The sequence below is a fragment of the Pseudonaja textilis genome, chromosome 8, assembly GCF_049901715.1.
Source record: "Pseudonaja textilis isolate UNSWEBS1 chromosome 8, rPseTex1.2, whole genome shotgun sequence".
Lineage (NCBI taxonomy): Eukaryota > Metazoa > Chordata > Lepidosauria > Squamata > Elapidae > Pseudonaja > Pseudonaja textilis.
Window position 1 is genome coordinate 47,900,807 of NC_141997.1, and position 23,862 is coordinate 47,924,668.

The 23,862-nt window shown below is 43.3% G+C and overlaps 1 protein-coding gene across 1 annotated transcript in view; it reads right to left on the reverse strand.

Annotated features, from left to right (window-relative positions):
* PCDH17 (protocadherin 17) overlaps positions 1-23,147 on the reverse strand; it is a 174,837-nt gene extending 151,690 nt beyond the window's left edge. Inside the window, exon 1 of the mRNA XM_026705330.2 lies at positions 20,280-23,147. Coding sequence (XP_026561115.1) covers positions 20,280-22,877 — 2,598 coding nt within the window. The 5' untranslated portion in view covers positions 22,878-23,147. The remainder of the gene's footprint in view (positions 1-20,279) is intronic.
* Positions 23,148-23,862: the final 715 nt, after the last annotated feature.

The following is a 23,862-nucleotide window of genomic DNA, read 5'->3' on the forward strand; positions in this document are numbered from 1 at the left end:
ATGCAACCAGGTGCAACGGAGAAGGCGGAGTCTTGACTAGGGCTTATTTTGAGGGGTAGGGCTTATATTGGGCACACATGTAAAAATCAAGCTAAGTCTTATTTTGGGGGTAGAGGTCTTATTTTCGGGGAAACACGATAATAATGAGACATTCAGAAAAAAGGTAAATACTGTATTTCTAATCTCTAACATCATCACACAAGAACAACTGCCTCTCCAGGCACTTGGGCAGGACTCAACATGAATAAAAATCCAACCTAAACATCTCGCTGACTGCGCGACCAACCATAATAATAATAATTATTCGCTTAAGCAAAGAAAAAGAGACTCAGCCTTTTCCAAGGCTCTGCTTTCGTGTATTTTCAATTCCAAGCATTATTCTAATGAGTTGCAAATATTTTGAAATGATATACAGTGCAAATGTTAATGTTTATTATTTGGGCTTCTCCTTTACCAGCCTAATTGGACAGAGGAGGAGAAGGAGTGCTCCGACTTGCTCTAAGCAGATTTGCAATAAATAAATTAACACAACCACCAGGCACAGAGCAAAACATTGAGCACTGAGGCCGTGCTCACTTCAAAAACAGTTTGGAACAGAAGAAATGCTTTAACCCTCACAGAAGCTTGAGTTCAGCATGTTTGCTGTTTTGTAGATTAGGGTGAGATTCTTCCAATATCTAAGAGGTTGCCCCAAAAGAAGAGAGGGCCAACCTATTCCCCAGAGCCCCCGAAGGCAGGACTAGAAGCAATGAATGGAAACTAATCAAGGAAAGAAATAACCTAAGAATAAGGAGAAATTGCCTGACAGTGAAAACAATATCAGTGGAATGACTTGCCCACAGAAGTTGTGGGTGCTCCATTGCTGGAGGTTTTAAAGAAGAAATTGGACAGCCATTTGTCTGAAATCCTACCTGAGCAGGCGGTTGGATTAAAAAACCTCCAAGGTCCTTCCAACTCTTGTTTTCCTGAGAGCTTGAAAAAAAAAATGGCAACTGCTTTCAGGCTTCCATAAAACACCTGCAAGTTTTATGTTTTTAAAACTTGCACAAGATCTAAACAACATTTCTTAATGTTTATATATATATATATATGTAGATCTTTGGTTGTTCGGGTTTTCTCCGCGTAAGATTTGAAGTATCTAGGCAGCGTTTGATGAAGTCTCATTCATCATCTTCAGGCTTCTGTCTCCAGCTCTGTGCTTCTCAGAGTTGGAGACAGAAGCCTGAAGATGATGAATGAGACTTCATCAAAGCTTGCCGATACTCAAATCTTACGCGGAGAAAACCTGAACAACCAAAGATCTACATATAAACTACTGAGAACCTCAGAAAACAAATATATATATATATATATATATATATATATATATATATATATATATATATATATATATATATATATATATATATATATCTGATAGTAGGGGTAGCATATTCTGTGCAGCAGCAACAGAGTTTACTTTTAAGTTTACTTTTCAACCTTGTAACAGCTTCCCAAAATTATTTTTAAACTTATCCCTAAGTTTTTTTAAAAAAAGGATCAAGCAAGAGACAGTGGAGAATAAGAGCAAAACTTGTGTCTTCACCTATAAACTTCTCTAGTCCTTTGTATTTAAAAACACAACATACAAAAGCTATTGCCCATAGGTACCATAGGGATGTAAAAAAAAAAGGAAGCATGGTTTTCTTGGCATCAGGACAAGGCCAGTTTTCAAGAATCTAGAAAAGGAGACTTTTCCACAAGTCAGAATGAATCCCTGCTGCTTCTATTCATTAAAACATAGAATAATAGAGATAGAAGGGACCTTGGGGGTCTTCTAGTCCAATTCCTGCTCGAGCAAGAGACCCTATACCATTCCAGACAAATGGTTGTCCAGCCTCTTCATAAAAGCCTCCAGTGTTGGAACATTCACAACTTCTTAAGGAAAGCTGTTCCATTGGTGGATTGCTCTCACCGTTAGGGAATTTCTCCTTAAATTCTAGGTTGCTTCTCTCCTTGTTTAATTTCCATCCATTGTTTCTTGTCTTGCCTTTTCATGCTTTGGAAAATAGTTTGACCCCCTCATCTTTCTAAGAGCCCCTCAAATATTGGCATAGTGCTATCATGTCACCCTAGACATGATAAACTAAACATACCCAATTCCTGCAACCATTCTTTGTATATTTTAGCCTTTCAATCCTTTGTTGATCCTCCTCTGCACACTTTCCAGAGTCTCAACATCTTTTTATACTGTGGTGACCATAACTGTTATATCATCTCCTACAATTTACAGCTGGGATTGACAAATAAGGACCAGAAGAAGAAATTGTGTTCAAGTAGAGGCATCAGCAGATGGAAAGAAGTTGTCAAATAACACCACAAATGTTGTACCATTGTAACACTGCCCTTTCAGTGCATTTTGCACTGTTAGTTTCATCATTTCAACAAATGAATCAGGCTATGGAATAAAATCAACATCCCTGTGAAGCTTGAATGAATTATTTAGCATTTGATACATTGGTTGGTAGGGACTTGGATGGGACTGCAGAATGGAAATGGGTCATTTGGGGGCTTAAAGGTAAAAGTAAAGGTTCCCCTCGCACATACATGCTAGTCGTTCCTGGTTCTAGGCAGTGATGCTCATCTCCATAACAAAGCTGAAGAGCCAGCGCTGTCCAAAGATGTCTCCATGGTCATGTGGCCAGCATGATTAAACGCCGAAGGTGCCTGGAACGCTGTTACCTTCCCACCAAAGGGCTCCCTATTTTTCTACTTGCATTTTTACATGCTTTCGAACTGCTAGGTTGGCAGAAGCTGGGACAAGTGACAGGTGATCACTCCATTACGCGGTGCTAGGGATTCGAACTGCCAAACTGCCGACCTTTCTGATCAACAAGCTCAGCATCTTAGCCACTGAGCCCCCACATCCCCTTTTGGAGGCTTAAAGGAAAGTTATTCCATCTGCAGTTGTTTTTTAAATGTTTGGGATTGCAGAGAGGGTTAATCTCAATCTCTGCCTCCTTGTTTTTCTGAAAAAAACACATCAGTAGTACGGATGTCCATCCAACAACAGAAATCATTTCTGATTGCTCTTTGCAATTATGCCGCATCCAATGTTTACGAAAGAAAGGATCCTATCTCTCTCTGTAGAATTGTAGCCCTGATCCTGACTGGTTCCTGCTGATCTTCTTTCCATTGAAATAATAATCAGAACTGACATAGGATCACTTAAGAATACTCTGCCACCATGAAGAAATATTGGCGGTATTTAAAACTTCACTTGAAAAATATTGAGGCTTCCGTATTAAAGACAGAAGCTGGACTCCAGGAATAGCTCTAATCAAATTCTCTCTACAAACTTTGATGTGCTAAATTTGCTTATTTGCAGCTACAGATTCTATGCTATCGCCATAAAAGGAAACTCATAAAATTTAAGTTCAGCAGGAGATGGCACCTGAATAACTGGCTCAGAAAAGAAGCAGAAATAGAACTACTTTGAACTTGGAAGAGAGAAAATAGAACGTAGGAAATAGAAAATAAATCTTGGGAAGATGCTTGGAGGTTTTCTAGTTCAATTCCTGCTCAGGTAGAAGATCTTACACTATTACAGACAATTGGCTGCCCAATCTCTCTTCAAAAACCTCCGTGATGGAGCACCATAATTTCTGGAGGCAAGCCATTCCACGGATTAATTGTTCTTCTCGATAGTAAATTTCTCCTTAATTCTATGTTGGATCCTTCTTTGATGATCTCCCAGTTGTTATTTCTTGTCCTGCCCTCAAATGCTTTGGAGAATAGTTCTCCCACTAATTATGAATTGCCAAGATGCCAGAGCAACCCACTGTCACCATTCTTACATTTAATAAAGCTAATCTCCATCCGTAATGAATTCAATTAAAATAAATCACTATATTTATGAAGGTCTAGAATAGATGCCTGATAGTCCAGTGTTACAGTGAAAAAGTAGGGTGCTCTTGGTAAAATTCCTCTACTGTAATATTCACCTTGGTCCAATGTCAGTGCAATGTCAAACTTTCCCATTAATCACAGTTATGGCTGACTATCTTTAGTGGGACTTCTCCACTGGGCACCTTCACCAAGGTGAAAATCCCTGTGGTTTTTGCACTCCTTAGCAAAATTGTGGCCTCATTTTTTTTTTACTCTTTTCTTTCCAAAATCGGAGGCAATGTCAGTAACTACCATGAACAACAGATTACAGAATAGGACCACATGGCTAAAGGGTAGTAAGAAGGCCCTCATTTTATTTTTATTTTTTACTTCTGGAGTACAAGAAGTTGCTTTATCCCTTCCTCCTCCCTGCAAATACCCCTCCCTTCTAGCACTGATGATATTACCTAGTTGAGTAATGAAAAGTCTGCAGAAAACCATCAAGCACAGAGAGCACCAAGGACCCACAGTTCTCCTCCTCCTGCTCCTGAGTCTTATCTTTCTTCTTTGCACCCACCACCTGCACACACAGTTGGGATTTCTCCAAGTAGATGCAGCAAAGTTTTAAAAAAGCAAACAGCGGAACATCATTACATAGTACAACAGCATGAGCATAGCCTAAGGGGTTTTTTATTTTTTTCCCTTCTCCCTTGAAATCTTTTCTTTTCTCAGATGTACATGAGACACCTGGTGATTAGGTTGCAGTGGGATTTGACAGTAATCTGTTGGCACATCGTAAACATCAGGTGCCTGGAAGTATTAGAATGATCTGTAGTTTATCTTAAAATGTTACAGGACTGCCTACTGCAGCAAACTGTGGTGGCTCTCAGCTTGAGTGCTCCTTGCAGAATAGGCTCTTTTCCCTCCCTTCTTGTCACTGTTCTGTAAAAAGCTACAGCCAGCTCCTCTTATTCCATCATCTCTTGACAAATCTTTCCCCATCCGACCACAAGGACCGTAAATATTCTCTGTGATCCTCAACACAAGTTGCATATGTAGGGAGTTTTCAATGCCACTTTGTCGCCCGGCTTTCAAAGAAACCTGTATCTGCTTTTTTTTTTCCCCCTTTATCCATCCTTTCTTTCATCTCTTTTGGAAATGTGAAAAAAAGAGAGAGAGAGAAAAGAAAGCGGGACTTGTTTGCCAGATTTTTTTTTTTTTTAAAGGAAGAACGAAAGAGAGCTGTTTACTGTTAGCACGGAATTACGGCTAGTTGCTTTTTTTTTTTTTTCCTTCTTCCTTGCCCTGCTTTGCATTCAAGGATGCTTGCATCTGAAACGAACAGAACAAATGTCTTTTGTCTTGTTTCAATGATCTGGGCTGTAAGGAGAACTGGATTTTGCTTTGCTGAATCAGACTAAACCGGGACTCTCTTCCCAAAGCTGACTTCTGAACATGCAATGGCTCCTGCCCCAAGACTGTGCATTCATGCTTCACCATGACTTTAGCTCAACTCTTTCAAATAAAGAATTGTGTCTAAGCCCTGTCACCCTCCAGTTCTTGTAAGAAGCTATTTTCTTCTGCTTTTCTGACTCCGGGGTCAACCCATCTAACTAGCCAACCCTAAATTCTAACAATAGATGTTCTACTTAAAGATGTTGAGACTCTGGAAAAGAGTGCAGAGAAGAGCAACAAAGATGGTTAAGGGATTGGAGGCTAAGACATACGAAGAACGGGAATTGGGTATGTCTAGTGAAAAGAAATGACGCTATAAGGCACTCCACACCAGAACAACTAGACATAAGGACAGTTTTTTCCCCCAATGTTATCACTCTGCTAAACAACTAACTCCCAAAACACTGTCAAATTACTTAGTAAGATTGTATTACTATTATTCTTCTCATCCTTCCTATTATCTACCTCTTCCCACTTAAGATTATAACCATGTTGCTTGTATCTTTACAATTTATATAATTTCATTTGTTTTCCTAGTATGTTTTGATTGTGTATTAGTAACCTATGTGTGATTTGATTGATTATAATAACCTATGACTATTACAGTTGTATCTTATGGTTCTTGATGAATGTATTTTTTTTTATGTACACTGAGAATATATGCACCAAAGACAAGTTCCTTGTGTGTCCAAATATACTTGGCCAATAAAGAATTCTATTCTATTCTAGTGGAAAGAAAAACTAGGGAAGACATGATAGCAGTGTTCCAATATTTGAGGGGCCACAAAGAAGAGAGGATCAACCTACTCTCCAAAGCACCTGAGGGCAGATCAAGATGCAAAAGTTGGAAACTAATCAAGGAGAGAACTAAGGAGAAATTTCCGGAGAGTGAGAACAATTAATCAGTGGAACAACTTGCCTCCAAAAGTTGTGAATGCTCCAACATTGGAGGTTTTAAAGAAGAGATTGGACAACCATTTGTCTGAAATGGTGTAGGGCATGGGTGTCAAACTTGTGGCATCACATGGCCATCATGTGACATTTCGTGGTGTTTTTTCCCTTCGTGGAGCTGGGGTAGGCGTTGCCTGCGTGTGACACATCCAGCCTGTGGGCCATCAGTTTGTCACCCTGGTGTAGGATCTCCTGGCTAAAGAAGGGGTTGGACTAGAAGACCTCCAAGGTCCCTTCCAACTCTGTTATTTTGCAAATAAGAGGCAAAAGTGCAAGCCTGTATATTCTTTGCTTAGGTGTAACTTTCAAGTTCTAATAAAGGTAAATGTTTCTGGCTCTAAGGGGGCGGTGCTCATCTCCATTACAAAGCCGAAGAGCCAGTGCTGTCCGAAGACATCTCCGTGGTCCTATGGCTGGCATGACTAAACACCGAAGGTGCACAGAATGCCTTCCCACCAAAGTGGTCCCTATTTTTCTATTTGCATTTTTTTTATATGCTTTCGAACTGCTAGGTTGGCAGAAGCTGGGACAAGTAACAGGAGCTCACTCCATTATGCGATGCTAGGGATTCGAACATGCTGAACTGCCAACCTTTCTGATTGACAAGTTCAGCATCTTAGCCACTGAGCCTCCACATCTCTCAAGTTCTAACAGGCCCCCTGAAAAAGATAAACCTCCAAGATACTTGAAACTTTACTTGAAACAAACAAAGAATGAGGGTAGCCTTAAGTTGCCCTTTCTTTGTAACCTTAAACACAGCCAATGCTCCTTCCACCAGACCCCCAATTTTCACTCAAACCATCACAGCCAAAACCCAGGGACACAGTTTCTCCCATTCCAAGACAGGAAGCAGCTTACAGGTATTCTTCGTATCCAGAATCATTCCTTTGGCAATGGCTCACAGTTACGACAGCATGGAAGAAAGTGAAGTACGACTAATCCTCAGAAATATTGCAGCATCCCCATGTGATCAAAATTTAGTGTTCGACAACCGCCATGTATTTATGACTGCTGTAGCATCCAATACCAGCAGGCTTTCAACATGCAAAGTCAACTTGCAGTTGGAGAAAGTAGATTCACGTGAGTCCCTTAAACAACCAGGATTCATTCATTTAACCACCATGCCATTAAAACAAAAAGGTCATAAAATCAGACAGGATTCATTTAAGAACTCCGTTATTTAGCTATGAAAGTTCCAGTCTCAACTATGCCTATAAGTCAAGGACTATCTGTAAAACTGTCCTTTAACTCCTATAATAAAATGGATGCATGCATAGATAGATAAAAAAAAATCTCCAGCCCTCCTGCATCAATGAAAACCAGTCCTACCTACTGTGCATTATTATCCCAATCCAATCTCCTGATCCCCAAAGAGATCCCAAATATCAAAAGAGTGTTCAGTTCTGCTTTAAGATTTTACTACTATTATTATTTTTTGAGGAGAGAATGGCTCCATATTTGCAGGGGAGAAGGACCCTAAACCTTGAAAAGAAGGATAAGAAAAGAAGGGTATTCCCAGGAACTGGGGATACCACACATATAATCAGAAGGGTTATTAGATGCACAAAAATCTGATCGATTATTCGATGCAGAATAGATACTCAGCAGCTTCATCACTTCTAGAAGTTGCAAAACCGGAGATGATAGTTGTAACAGAGAAGGACCAAGGTCTCCTATTTCCTGAAATTGAGCTCTATGTAAGCTTTAAAAAAAAAAACCACCACCTCAACCATAACATTGCTGGTTTTGGGTTATAGCGATAGCACTTAAGACTTATACACCACTTCACGGTGCTTTTACAGCCCTCTCTAAGCAATTTATAGAGTCAGCATATTGCCCCCCCAACAATCTGAGTCCTCATTTTATCAACCTTGGAAGGATGGAAAGCTCAGCCAACTTTGAACCTGGGGAAGATTCGAACTGCCAAATTGCAGCCAGTCAGCAGAAGTAGGCTGCAGTACTGTACTCGAACCACTGTGCCACCACGGCTCTTTATAATGTTATCTTGACTCAGCCTTCTGGTGTGTTTTATAAACTCTGTGGATTGTGACTTACTCAGAAAACCTCCCGACTGACAATCGACAGCCAGGTGAGCCTAGATTAACTCCAAAGTTGAGATCAGATGGTCCGTCAAGAAGCAAACAATACCCCACTGAAAAAACTGCCAATCAAGCTAACAAAAATAACCGGCTGCCATTGGGACAGTGGAATCTATAAGTCCATGCCCACTAATACTAACTGAGCAGGCCATTAGGTATAATCTAATCTCAAAATTGCTTTGTTTTTTTTTTTTTCTTTTGAAGATGTTTCACTTCTCATCCAAGAAGCTTCTTCAGCTCTGACAGGATAGTGGGGAAATTCAGTCAGAGCTGAAGAAGCTTTGCAATCGTGGTGAGTCACTGCAGCTCCAGCGTAGGATGAGAGTGAAAATTTGTTCTCTGAGCTTGTGGGTTGGTTTTCAAACGTTTCATTACCAGGCTAGGTGACATCTTCAGTGGAGCTCAGGGGATCCCCCTCAACTCCGCTGAAGATGTTACCTAGCTTGGTGATGAAATGTTTGGAAACCAACCTATAAGCTCAGCGAATGAACCTTCACCCTGAAGAAGCTTCTTGGATGAGAAGCGAAACCTCTTCAAATAAAAACCAAGCTGCCTCTTGAAAAAGTACCTTTGGGACAACCATGGCCTGGATGACTGAGAATCTCCCTAGATATATAAGGTCAGAGCAAACCTCACTTTCTTCTAGCACTGATGATGTTACCTAGTTCAGCAATGAAATGTCTGCAAGAAAACAACCAAGCTCAGAGAGCAGCAAGGATGCCCTCATAGTTAAATAAAACAGTGAAATGTGCCAACCTAATCATAGTCCTCTAAGAATGGCCGTACTGCTGACTTTTTTGAATCCCTACACTCCAATGCCTGGGTTTTCCAATCATTTTGGCTCAGTGTGATGGATGATTCTAACCAGGATAGGGCTGGCCTTTCTTCTGATGGTCATCTCAATCGGATTGGCCTCTCATGGTTCACTTAAATAAGCCCTGACTGCACATCTCATCAATAGGTAATGATAAATGTCCTAGTCATTTCTGGCTCTAGTGGGCAGTGCTCATCTCTGTTACAAAGCTGAAGAGCCAGCACTGTCCAAAGACTTCTCCATGGTCATGTGGCCAGCATGACTAAATGCCAAAGGCACACGTAACACTGTTACCTTCCCACCAAAGTGATCCCTATTTTTCTACTTGCATTTTTTTATGTGTTTTCAAACTGCTAGATTGGCAGAAGCTGGGACAAGTAGCGGGCGCTCACTCCATTATGTGGTGTTAGGGATTCGAACTGCCAAACTGCTGACCTTTCTCATCTTAGCCACTGAGTCACCACATCCCATCTCATCAATAACACCCCAGCAAATCATTTGTCAAGAATTATCAAGGGAAGGTTAAGGAAAGCTTGCCTGAAAACTCCATCAAGCATGCCAGGCTTGTAACACACAACATTCCTTATTGACTCCATTAGTCAGCCACCAGGTATGACCTACAGGGCTGTCACTTTAGTGACACCAAAAGCAAGAGATTTCTCAAGCATAAGATCAGGTTTCCGTGGGCGCTGTAAATAAAAGTTAGACTCTGTTGGCACAGTCTCTGCGTTTGCAGAATATGCTCAATTACAAATAGGCCAACCCCATTTGAGTTAAATGTGTTATACTAAGTTGGTGCAGGTGTTTAATATATAGTCAGTAGCACACTGTGGTCCCAAAACATATAAAATCTGAGTTTAAATGGGAAACCAAGCAACAATTTAATATTACATGAATGGGTCTCTTTCCATTCCTTCGTTTAAACACTCTTATGGAAAGGAAACAAAATATCTAACCACGACTCAAAGTTTGATCTGCCTGTAGCTTCGACTCTAGTTCAGATAGCCAGCATATATTCATGCAAGGACCTGAATGGCCACTGGCGACAGCAGAGAGTTGAGATTTTTCCTGGTGGAATTTGCTACCCTCAAGGAAATCTCTGGGTTTCTACAACCCCATTGTGCAGCCCTTAGCTATAGATGGTAGATTTTGCTGGCTTCATTAGAAACGACTTCCAGTACGTAGAAAGTTAGCACCCATCCCTCCTAGAAGAATAAAGTATTTTGAGAAATATTAAAAAGGCAGAACGTTATATTTCCCCAAAAGAGAAACATGCTCTTGGAAAGCAGCTCCCGCCTTTGTTAATAACCCCGGCAGGACTGGGCCATTCTCTCTATAAGACAAAAGACCTTCCACCTCAGGGTGATAGGATAAGCCCTCACTCAAGATCCAAACCACAACAAAGCCGTTAAAACACAATAGAAATTGCCCAACATCCTTTCGGAACACAAGCCTATTCATTACATCACCCTCCAAGCTTCAACCAAACCTGGGAGCTCAGACAAACCTCAGCTATGACCCCTGCATAACTGCAAGCGAGTCTGACAGCAGCCAATAGAATACATATTCTTGCACAGGAACAGGAAGCTCAAGGGCAAGCCCCAATAGAGGGTGTAAATAACCCTCACTCTCAACCCCATGTGGTCAGCTGCCCAGGACCTTAAACCCACATGGTCTTGTCCATCAAGACACCTTTTCAATCAGCCTCCATGTTTCCAGTGTCTTTCTCCCCACTTGGAACGGAACCAGATGGCTATTTCTTCCAACAACTATAACACCAAGTCAGTCTAGAAAAAATAAATAAATAAATCTTCCCACAATTACACCAAAAGTGAACTGAGAAAAGGGTATCCCTTCAAAAGCAGCTAACCTAATTCTAACCAGCTACTTTTACAGGCCACGTATTATGCTGGAGAAGGTGCTGAAAACTATGCTTCAAGTGGAAAAAATAGTGCACTGATTAATCTCATTCCCTCTGATGGGAGCAAATCACATTGAAATTAATAGGGCTTACTCTTGGAGCAAGCACAAAGATTATTACACACAAAGATTATTTTGTTGACACCGCCCACCTGCTACAGGTTATAAAATTAGTTTCTACATTCATCAGTTGACGTGTTTACAAGAAGTAAAGAGAACATACGATCATCAGGAGGGAAGAGAAGTTGGAGGGCTTGTAGTCCAATCCCCTTTCCAACTCAGAAGCCCTTATTCCATCCTGGACAAACGGTTGTCTAATCTTTTCCACAACTCTAAAGTTTCTTTTTTAGTTCTAGGTTGGATGTCTCTTTAATGAGCTTCCACACGTTACTTTTTGTCCTGCCCTCAGGTGCTTTGGAGAATGTCAACCCTCTCTTCTCTGTCAAGTGCCAGAAGACTGCTACCATACCATATCACCCCTAAATCTTATCTTATTAGGCTACACATACCAAATTCCCTTAACCATCCATTGTATGATTTAGCCTCCGCCCCGCTAATCATCTTGGTTGCTCTTCTCTGCACTCTTTCTAGAGTCTCAACATCTTTTTTTCTATAGTAAATCCAACTACTTTTTATTTTCTCAGCCTACCTTGGTCTTTTTTTCTCCAGGATAGCTAACATGAATATTAAGTTGCTACATGCTCAAGGAAAGGGCAAATGGAAAGATTTCCTCCATACTCTCCTTCCTTAAATGTACAAGATGGACTCTGATGGACCACTTTTTTCTTAGCACAGCAGACAATTATGTGAATTCCAACAAGTATACCATCTCATCATCCCTGTGACATGCTTGCTAGACTTACATTTATGTGGATCTGAACAGCCCTTCAGTGGTTTGTTTGTTTTTTAATTCGTTATAATCTGGTTCATTTTTCTGGGAACCTGGAGAACAAAGTTGCAGACTTCAGCAAAAATTCAAGGAAAGAAACCATTAAATATCCTTTACCAGGTAGAACTTTCCTGCTAAACCATCCATAAGGATTCTGTTTTGAAAGCTAGTTATATATAAATGTAGGTGTTTGTGTCTACGAACACTCCTGCACACTATTTTAAGTACTTTAACAGTTGAGTTGTTTGCAATGTCATGGTGTGTACTGCAAGTTGCCTTCACAATATTATCACCAAATGCACTCATAACACTTCAAACAGGTCTAGTAAAATGCTCTGGATATTTTTTTCAAATGGAAAAAGGAATATTCTCTCTGTGCAGAAAAATTCAAGGCAGCCTGTTTTCAATGGCAACCATATCTCACAGAGAATTTTCCCTTCTGATCTGGAGGTTTTGTGTGTGAATATCCTGACTGTGACTTGTAAACTAGAATTTATAGTCCTGCAGAAGGTACACTACCTATCCAGTCATGGCTTAACCTACAAGCCACAGTTAGGTACAGAAAAATGGCATCTGTATGACACCTTGGTTTAATTTTAATTTTATTCATTAAAATTTTATTCATTAAATTCATTTGCTACCTGTTAAAATTCCACCTTTACATCTGCAGGCGGTTCTCAACATATAACCACAGTGGAGCCCAAAATTATGTGGCTAAGCAAGATATTGTTTAAGTGAGTTTTGCTGGATTTTATGACTTTCTGGCCACCGTGAAGTGAATTGGTGCACTTGTTAAGTTAGTAACACTTAAGGTAAGTCAATCTTACTTCCCCGTGGACATTGCTTGTCATAAAAGGGGATCGCATGCATACTGCCACATCATTAAACATAAATCATGAACCAGTTGCCAGGCATCCTAATTTAGATCACATTACCATGGGGACAATGCGACGGTCGTTTAGTGTGGGAAAAAAACCCAGTCATTAAGTAACTTGTTTCAGAACTGTTTGTAACATCAAATGGCCACTTGAACCTCAGTGACACAGTGGTTAGAGTGTAGTACTGCAGGCTACTTCTGCTGATTGTCAGCTGCCTGCAATTTGGCAGTTCGAATCCCACCAGGCTCAAGGCTGACTCAGCCTCCCATCCTTCCAAGATTGGTAAAATGAGGACCCAGATTGTTGGGGGCAAGTGGTTGACTCTGTAAAGCACTTGGAGAGGAAAGCACTGTAAAGCAGTATATAAGTCTATACTTATATAAGCCTATACTTGTATAAGTATATATACTTATATAAGTATATAAGTCTAAGTGCTAGTGCTCTTGCTAAACAAATGGTCATAAGTCAAGGACTACCTGTATGTCAGAAGCTACCAGTAGCACCTTCATCTGGATTAAAGGTAAGTGTGCATTTGAGATAAAAACAAAAAATAACATTGCACAAACAAGCTCTGTCCTCTTTCCGTGGGTGTGATGTGGGTTTGCACACCTGCAGAGTTTGTGTCCTGGGGCTGCAAAGGCTGCACATTAACCATCTGATGATTATCTGATGCTCATCTTCCAATCCTGCAGGTGCCTCCGTAAACTTCTTTAACCTGTAAGCTAATTATTACGGCTACCAAACAAGCCATGCTATAATGTTGTGTACTCTGATGTAGCGTGTCACCTGAATCCATCCAACAGCTGAGCCTAGTGTTTATCTGGTTTGTGAGCCACTCTCATCTGTCCTCTGAAGGGATTTAGTCCACAACAATCTCTACAAACTACAGATTAGACCAAGGGGCACACATTGCCCTGAGAATGCAACTTCTTATAAAAACTAAATCTTAGAGCCAAATGGGAGAAAAATAAATGGAGAAATTATAAATAGGCTAATATGACTTTATCGAAGGACATCTGGAAACATCCTACCCTGTTAAGAACATAAGATGAAGAACCCAAAGGTGATTCTACGGGAGGCAACTGGACCTTCTTGTTTTGTTTTGTTTTTCTTTTGAAGTTGTTTCGCTTCTCATCCAAAAAGCTTCTTCAGCTCTGACGGGATAGGCAGGAATGGATCCAGTGATGGGATTCAAATAATTTAACAACCAGCTCTCTGCCCTAATGATTGCTTCCAACAACCAATTCACCAAATTGCTCAAAAAGTTAACAACCGGTTCTCTTGAAGTGATGCGAACTGGCTGAATCCCACCACTGAATGGATCCTATTCATTATCCTATCAAAGTTGAAGAAGCTTCTTGGATGAGAAGCAAAACATCTTCAAAAGTAAAAAACCAAAAAGTCCAGTTGCCTCCTGACGAAGCACCTTTGGGACAACCATGACCTGGATGACTGAGAATTTCTACAGACTCCTAAGATAAAGAAATACACCCATCGCTAAGGAGATAAATATGATATCTGTCAAGATTCCAGCAATTGCCCTAATTAAATCTTAATTCTTGAGCCAAACTTCAAAAAACTTCAAAGGATTTATTAAAGGCAACATACTGGCATTGCTCTGTATGAAGCCAACTCTGGCATACTTAATTACAGTCACCTGTGACCCTGTTTCCCCCTTCCCCCCCTTGGTGTCTCATAAGCCAGATTCTCCAATTAAGCATGTTCACTGGCTGCATGTCATCATTCACATTCTCCAATTAAATATATTTGTGGGAAAAAAGCTCTGGTATTTTAGTTACAATCTTTTAAAGATAAGAGTTGGAATGTACTTTCAATTTCAAACTGCTGCACTGCTCTTCCAGGTTCCTTCTCTCTCCCTCACCCCTTTTTATGGCAACTACTAAAACAGGCATAGGAGTGTTTTATGAGTTGACAACATCCAAATCTCATGAAATCATGGCTGTGTTCTCTTTGTCTTTGGTGAAAGCCCGTTTGAGAGTTGGTGATGTGTATGTGTGAGCACCTCACACATTCCAAAAGATTCAGAGAACCTCAGACAGGTTCTGAGACAAGCCACCAGGAAGATCAGGAAGACTCAAACCGTCCTGCCATGAGAGACAGAAGGAAGTGCATAAGGATTAGGTTGGAGGAAAGGTGGTCCTTGATTTAAAACTGTTCATTTAGTGACTAAAGTTACAATGGCATTGAAAAAAGTGATTTACGGCTGGGTTTTTTTTTTCCCCAGGTACAACCTTTGCAGCATCCCATAATCAAAATTCAGAGGCTTGGTGCCTTGGTTCATACTTACGATACTATCTTAAAACTCTTTAATGAGTCAATACTGAGCCATGGTGGTGCAGTGGTTAGAGTGCAGTACTGCAGGCTACTTCTGCTGACTGCTGGCTGACTGCAATTTGGCAGTTCGAATCCCACCAGGCTCAAGGTTGACTCAGCCTTCCACCCTTCCAAGGTGGGTAAAATGAGGACCCAGATTGTTAGGGGCAAGAGGCCGACTCTGTAAACCACTTAGAGAGGGCTGTAAAGCACTGTAAAGTGGTATATAAATCTAAGTGCTATTCCTGTTGCCTGAACATTTAATAAACATTAAATCTGGTTAATATGATTACAAATACATTACATTTATTTAGAACTAGAATAGCATAGAATAACAGAATTGTAAGGAACCTTGGAGGTCTTCTAGTCCAACCCCCTGCTTAAGCAAGAAACCCTACACCACTTCAGACAAATGGCTATCCAACTTCTTTTTAAAAACATCCAGTGTTGGAGCATTCACAACGTCTGGAGGCATGTTGTTCCTTTTTCTGCTACTATCTTGAAATTAATTATTCTTGGGTTGCAACTTTTGGAAACTTGCAAGGAAGGTACAAAGAGGTTTGGGGAATGGGGAAGAAACGTGCACCTTAAGCTGAATTGTACATGTTCTGTTATTCTCCACAAATTTGTAATTATTCTCTGGAATTTCATGCAGGAGTCTCTCCCGGCAATCCAGATAGTCCTCAACATATGACCATAATTAAGACCAAAATATATGTTGCCAAAGGAGACATTTGTTAAGTGAGTTTCACCCCATTTTATGACTCATTGTAAGTTGAGGCCTATCTGTACTTGAGGTGAAGAACTTTTGCATGAAAAACTGGACAAGAGAAATGTTCTCAGCAGAATTTCCCACATCAAAACCAAGAACTGTAGAAAAAAAGTTGCATTAAAAAAAAATCATTTGTCATTAAAATACTACAATAAAATGGTCATTGTGATTGGAAGTGAAGGCCATCTACCAAAGTGGCTGGAACTACAAGCTTAGGAAGATGTCTTTCAAGATACATTCCATGAAATAATAATAACCACAAATAAAATAAAATTAGAATTCAAGCATTCTACTTTGTTTGGTGAATTCTCTTCCTCTTTAATCAGCTTTGTCACTACATGGTTACATTTTTTTTAAAAAAATATCTCATAGATGTAATTAGGTAATACATTCAGTTCTCATCCAAGTTCTCATCATCTTAAGAACTTAACAGAAACTACATTGTGCCTTGTTCAAGAAAGAAAGTTCTCTTTCAATTTATATAAATTTCAGAACAAAAAACAAAAAGAAGTTAGAATACAGTATACACTGTTCAAAGAAAAGCTTACCAATTGGGACTTTATACTACATGAAAACTCTTTAATGGCCTAATATTGCCCATACATATTTTTTTTGGGGGGGGTTACAATCCTTTAGCAAAATAAAATTCAGTATCTATCAGTAGCTATTACATCATATCAAAGAGTTGTTTTTTTTCCCCACTGAGAAGTTTGCAGAGAACGTAGATTTGACATTCTGACTTCTTCATTTTACCTCTTTAACAAAGACATGATTTAAACAAGTGACACAAGGGAGAGGGGGGGGGGAAGTATCCATTTTAAATGCATGAGCTATAAATCAAATTACCTTCAGCTCTGTCCTAGCTTAATGTTCTTCCTCCAACTGTCACTTTTTCTTAAAATCAATTTCAGATGTGCTCCATTCTTCTAATTGATAGCAACACCCAGTCATGATAAGCATAACATGAAATAGTTTCAGTAATGAAAAGCAGTAGAGGATTGAAATGTGTGTGTGTCTGTGTGCGTGCAAGATCCTAAGATAGATAGATAGATAGATAGATAGATAGATAGATAGATAGATAGATAGATAGATAGATAGATAGATCAGGGATCTTGCATAGCAGTGGACACTGATTAAAAAGCATAATTCTTTTGGCTTCTGTGTTGAAAATTTCTGCTCCTCAGCTCTGCATATAAATTTTCCTGTCCAAAAAAACAAAGATGGCCAAGATATTTTTTTCTCTCTCTGAGCCAAAGGGAAAAAAAAAAGGTCTCTCCTGAATTTCTGCACAGAAGCCAGTAATGTCTACCTAAAAGGCAACACTGGGATGGAGTTCAGTCCTCGGAGCTGGTGGCAAAGCCATCAGAGATGCCTTCTAAGAAAAAGAAACAGGGAAGATAGTCAGGTGTACCTTTGTGCTTTGCTGGACAATGATGGGCTAGCAAAATACCCATAAGAGTGAAAACCAAACTGGGTGGGATCAGCAGTCCAAAAATATCACAAGACTGGAAGAAATTAAAAAGGAAAGAGATCGCTTCCACTGAAGGAGGACATTCTAGGAGAAGTTTCCATTCATAGGAACCTAGTCTCCTAATGTTACAGCTTACAGTGTCCCATAGGAATAAACTATTTGGCTCTTTGGATCTCCAAGTTCAAAATCCATGAGATCAGATCAATGGCCATCAAACTTTGAGGGATCTAACTGGTCAAGGATACCTTCCTGCTGCCTGTTAGTTACACAAGATTAAGGCAGAAGGTTCCTTAACATGGACAAGTGAAGGCTTTGGAAGAGATGCTTCCAAGCTCAACCCCAAAGCATGTTTACTCACCAAAATACCTCCCTTTGCTATTGCCAAAGTGGTTTGCTCCCTAGCAAGCATGGAAAAATAAATCAAAAAGAAGAAAGAAAATGGTAATCACAAGCGTTTAACAAAAAGAGAGTCTGAATTTTCCTGACAGTTAGTGACAATTAATGAGTGGAATGACTTGACTCCAGAAATTGTAAATGCTTTCACACTGGAAGTTTTTAAGAAGATGGTTGGACAACCATTTGTCTGAAATGATATAGGGTTTCCTGCCTAAGCAGGGGGTTGGACTAGAAGACCTCCAAGGTCCTTTCCAACTCTGTTAGTCTTTTGGTGTGCCAGGAGTTCTACTGAAAAAAACAAAACAAAAAACAGCCTTCATGAACTGTGTCAAGGAACAAGATAAGCCCTTTCCTCCCATTAAATTTGGAACCAGGAACAAAAATCAGCCTTTGTCACTTTTGATACACTCCAGTCCCTCCCTTGTGATTCAGTAGAGAGTATTAGAAGACAAAACAAGTGACATGGGCCATGTGTTCAACAGCCATTAGCTCAGGGCTCTCCCTGCACAGTATTTTGATAGGAACACCATCAGGTTCGCTTGTCTGCTACACACAAAGGAAGACAATTACACACACACACACACAGTTCAAGAGGGTCGCACAGTGTGCACTACAGTCTGTGTTTGTAGAACTATGAACGGGTAGGATTTTCAGATTTCAGTCTTGGTTGGGAGCATATATATATATATATATATATATATATATTTAACAGGTTCTCTGAACACCAGTTAAAAGGAGCAGTTCAAACTCATTTAAAATCTGCTCTGTTTCATTTCTTCTTCTTCTTGCATGTTGGGAAGCTGCCTTCTGAAACCCATTTCTTTCCTGTAAAATCAGAAGCGCTAGCTCTGAAATACATAGGGCCGTGCGCGTGCGCGCGCGCGCGTGTGTGTGTGTGTAAAATATCCCCTTCCTTTTTTTTAGTTCAAGTGAATTATACTTTGCCACTTTCCCTGCTAGAAAATGATGATGAAGATGATGGTGCATTTTTCTTCCTGCAACATTTCTCTACAGAGTAAATCTGTAAAGCTTAGTCTCTCCCTCTCTCTTTCTCTCTCTCTCTCTCCCTCTCTCTGATTTTCCAATGCTTGGCTAGACTAAATCATGGCATAGCACAGTCTTCCAGCATCGGTTGCAAGTCAACACAGAATTTGTCAGCATGGTTGCAGAATAAGCAAACTAACCATTTAAGCGGTAGTTTACACATATTCATTTTATTATTATTATTATTATTATTATTATTATTATTATTATTATTATTATTATTATTATTATTATTATTGCCTCACTGGATTCTGTTCTACTCCAAGACTTGGAGAATTTGATCACCCTGCAGGGTGGAGAGAGGCTCCACTGCATCTAAGAGAACAGCAGCTGACATTAAAAATTGTTTTTGAGGGGTTCTGGCTTGTGCTTAAGCTATTTACTCATGCAAGTCACACTGCTCAGGTTGCAGCTTGCTAGCAAGCGGCAACCGTCCATGCAACGTGTAAAGTCTACTGCCCAGTCTTGATATCATGTCGCTAATACGTGCTGAGGCTTTAAAGCCTTTTTCTGCAGAAATGCGAGGTTTTAATTTGGGGTGCACCATACCAAGTAAACTAAACACAGCTTTTTTGGTGCGGGGGGAGGTGAGGGACGTGGGCTTGGATTGCCCATGATAAAACAGATCTGTTGTCCCAGGAAATGTCTATTTTATATTTAGTCAAGGGGAAAAAAAAACACCTTATGATTTGATGGATGTGACTGAACTGGATGGAAATATCAAAATATACAGGTTTTGCAAGCAGAACATCAGCATATGCACACTAAAGGAGCTACTTGTGCAGGACTTTGAAAACATGTTTGTGCCCTAGCTACTCTACCTCCTCCAGTTTGGAACAAATAACGGTTTTTCTACTTTCCTCAAGACACAGATAGAGAAACCTGTAAGAACAACCCACCCAGGCTGATCCACGTTCAAACCCCAAAGGCAAGACTGGATCGACTAGAGGCTAAATCTGACAGACCTGCTCCAGTTTCGGAGCGCTGCAATGCTAAGCTGCCTGACGCTCTGTTTTCTAGCAAACATTTTTTTTCACCTTGCTACGGAAGGGCTACACAGAAGATCATGGCCTAATCCTAGCAAGGACCTCAGAACCAAGTCACCTTTGTCCCAACACCTGTCCGGTTGCTTCTCGGCAGGTGTCACTGCAGATAGAAAATGCAAAGTGAGAAGAAAGAAGGAGGAGGAGGTGGAAGAAGAAGAGGAGGAGGAAGAGGAGGAGGAGGAGGAAGAAGAGGAGGAGGAGGAAGAAGAGGAGGAGGAGGAGGAGAAGAAGGAGGAGAAGGAGGAGGAAGAGGAGGAGGGGAAGGAGGAGGAGGAGGAAGAGGAGGAGAAGTAGTAGTAGTAATAGTTGTTGTTCTTCTAGGTTATCTCTCAAAGTCTCCTACCTGAATTATGGACATCCGGCTTGGAGGAACCTCACTGACGTTAGTCCCTTGTCCTGTGAAGCTGGTGTGGCATCCCACGTGGCCTTGGGGCACGCTCAGGTTGTTGGAAGCCGGTTTCAGGAACATGACCTCTGACCTGGGTGAGCTAAGGGGCAGGCGAGTCTGGTAATCAAAATAGATGGGTGAGGTGGCCAAGGATGGGCTGCTGACCACGTTCATGACGTTGAGGGGCCCTTGGCTGTCCTCCCCTTCGCTGGGCACCAGCATGATGTCATTCTTGCTAATCTTCTTCTTCTTGCCCTTGCCCCCTCCGCTGCCCCCACCCCCTCCCCCTCCCCCACCCCCTCCACCCAACTGGGGGTGGCTGTACTCAGCAATACGGCAGTTGTAGGTACGGATGTCCTTGTTCTCCCGCTTACACTTCACAGCGATGGTGATCATGGCAGCCAGGAGGATGATGGAAACCGTGCTGAGGGTCACAATCAAGGGCAGCGAGAGGTCCCAGTGCGGCCGGCGGTGCTGCTCCCCATTGACCTGGGGCTCTCCAGCTTCAGGCAAAGGTCCAGCCAAGGCCCGGACAATCAGCTTGGCCACTGCTGAAAGGCTGGGCTTTCCATGGTCACTGACCTTCACCACAAGTTCAGCCACAGGACTCAGCTCTTCCCAGTAAGGGTGAAGGGTGCGTATCTCCCCGCTCATAGGGTCCATCTCAAAGAGGTGCTCCTCATTGCCTTCCACAATCTCATAGGTCAGGCGTCCACTCTCCCCAAAATCGTTATCCATGGCCCGGACGGTGCCCACGGGGTAGCCCACTCCGGCGTTGCGGGGGACCTGGAGTTCAGCAGTGTCATTGATCAGGGCTGGCAAGACAATGAGAGGGGCGTTGTCATTGACATCCAAGACCGTGACCCGGACAGTGGCATTGCTCTCCCGGTGAGGAGAGCCCGAGTCTTTGGCCAAGACGTGGAACTCGAAATGTTTGGTCTGCTCGTAGTTGAAGCTGCGCAAAGCGTAGATGGCCCCATTGGTTGGGTTGACCGAGACATAGGTATAAATAGAGACATCCCCCACATGTCCCGGCAGGATGGAGTAGGAGACGGTGCCATTTTGGCCCAGATCAGGGTCCTTGGCCAACACGGATCCCAGATACTCCCCTGGGATGTTGTTCTCAGGCACTTGCAACACATAAAGGCTCTTGCTAAAACGTGGTGGGTTGTCGTTCTCATCTAGGATCCTGACCGAGAAAGACTTGGTTGAGTTCAGAGGTGGGTTGCCCCCATCCCGAGCCAAGATGGTCACATTGTATTCATCCTGCACTTCCCTGTCTAAGGGCCTGTCGGTCACCACAGTGTACAGGTTGTCATAGTTCTCCTCCAAAGTAAAGGGCACCGCCCCATCCCCCCCACTGCCATCACTGCCTTGCACCCGGCACTGCAGCTGCCCGTTTTTCCCAGAGTCCCGGTCTGTGACCCTCACCAGGGCAATGACGGTGCCCGGCGGGGCGGCCTCGCTCAGGGCCCCCTGGCGCACAGAGACAAAGCCAATGGTGGGCGCGTTGTCATTCCGGTCCAGTAAATGCACTGTGACTTTGCAATGGGCGGGGATGGGATTGGGACCCAAGTCCCGGGCCTGAACATCAATCTCCACCAAGTTGCCCTCCTCGTAGTCCAGGTTGCCTTTGACCCGGATCAATCCCGTCTGGGGATCGATGCTGAACAGCTCCCGCACCCGGTCGGGCGTGTAACCGCTGAAGGAATAGAGCACCTGGCCGTTGGTGCCCTCGTCGGCATCGGTGGCGTTGAGGTCTAGGAGGACGGTGCCCAGCGGGACGTTTTCGGGCAGCTCCACCACGTAGGACGCCGCCTCGAAGACCGGGCTGTTGTCGTTGGAGTCGATCAGGCGCACGTTGAGCTGGACCGTGCCGGAGCGAGGCGGCTCGCCGCCGTCGAGCGCCGTCAGCACCAAGGTGTGGTGGCTCTGCTCCTCGCGGTCCAGGGGCTTCTGCACCACCAGCTCGGGAAATTTGGTGCCGTCGCCTCGGGCTTTGACGTCCAGGGCGAAGAGGCCGTAATCGTCGCGGGTGAGCAGGTAAGTGCGGAGGCCGTTCTCGGCCGCGTCGGGATCGTGCGCGCTAGCCAGCGGGAAGCGAGTGCCCGGCGCGGCGTTCTCCGAGATGTCCAGATCGACTTGGTCGGAGGGGAAAGCCGGCGCGTTGTCGTTGAGATCCTGAATCTCCACCTTGATCATGCAGATCTCCTGGTCGTTGGCGAAGACCTCGAGGGAGAGCTGGCACTTGGCGCTCCGGCGGCACAGAGCCTCCCGGTCGAGGCGTTGCTTGGTGTAGAGCAAGCCGCTCTCGCCGTCCACGTCGAGCAGGTGGGGAGCCGAGTTCTCCAGCACGCGGAAAGTGGCCTTGGAGCCGCGGGGACGCTCCAGCGAGGGCGATCCGCCGCTCGACCCGGACTGCAGCCGGGCATCGCGGCCGATGTTCCCGATCACCGTGCCGGCCCCTTGCTCCTCCGGCACCGAATAGTTCAGGTTCCTTAAGGCCAGGGCTGGAGCCCAGCAGAGGAGGAAGCACCAAGCGGAGAGGGACATCCCAGCGGGCGGCGCGGACGAGGCCGCCTCTCGGCCAACGCTGCCGCCGCCGCCGCCGCGTTGGCGCCTGTCCTTTGTAGCCGATCGGCGCGTCCCTCCGCGGCGTCCTCCTCCTCCTCCTCCTCCTCCTCTCGCTCTCCCCCCTTCAAGTTCCCGAACCTGTTGCTCGGCACGATCGACTCGGCGCCGGCACCACCATGGACGAAGCCGGCAAAGGGCGGTCGAGACTACAACCAGCGGCCAGGGAAAGGGGTGGGTGGGGGGGTCTCTCTTTTTTTCCCCCTAGTCCTCGTCTCCTCCTCCTCCTCCTCCTCCTCTCCTCCTCCTCCTCCTCCTCCGTGCTGCAGTTTCCCCTTGCTCCGTCCAACTTCAGCGAGGCGGAGGGATGAGCAAAACGCTTAAAATCCCCCCTTCCCTTCTGGAGGCGACCCGTAAGGAGCGAAAAGATCAGCCCCCTTTTCCCAATGCAGTAGCGGTTTCTTCCAAATATATGTATATATTTAAAAAATCAAACCCTTCGCACGATGCCAAAGATCCAGAGAAGCTTCAAAGGAAAAAAATAATAATAACCCAAAAGAGGGAAGGCAAGCAAAACACGGTTTTGTTTTGTTTTCCCTGCCTGGAGAATGGTCTCTTTAAAAAAAAAAACTAAAAAAATCAGGGACTCCTGGATCCCCCCAAACGACTTGAAAACGGGAGGCGGGGGGGGGGGGTTGATGGTCGCAAAAGGCAGGATCAAGGAAGCAAGGAAGGCGCAGAACCGCTGGGCCAAATCTTGCCGCTTTCGGTCTCAGGAACGGGGAAAGGGGACCCACCGACGTTTTCCGGCTCCTCGGCGTCTCGGCTGTGGAGTGTGTGTGTGTGTGTTTTTTTCCGCCGCGCCGTTTGCTGCCTTCGGAGGGATCTCATCGCGCCCGTTTGGCTGCTGCGATCAGCCGCAGCAGCATCGCAGCTTTTCCCGGGTCCTCTCGCCCAGATCCTCCTC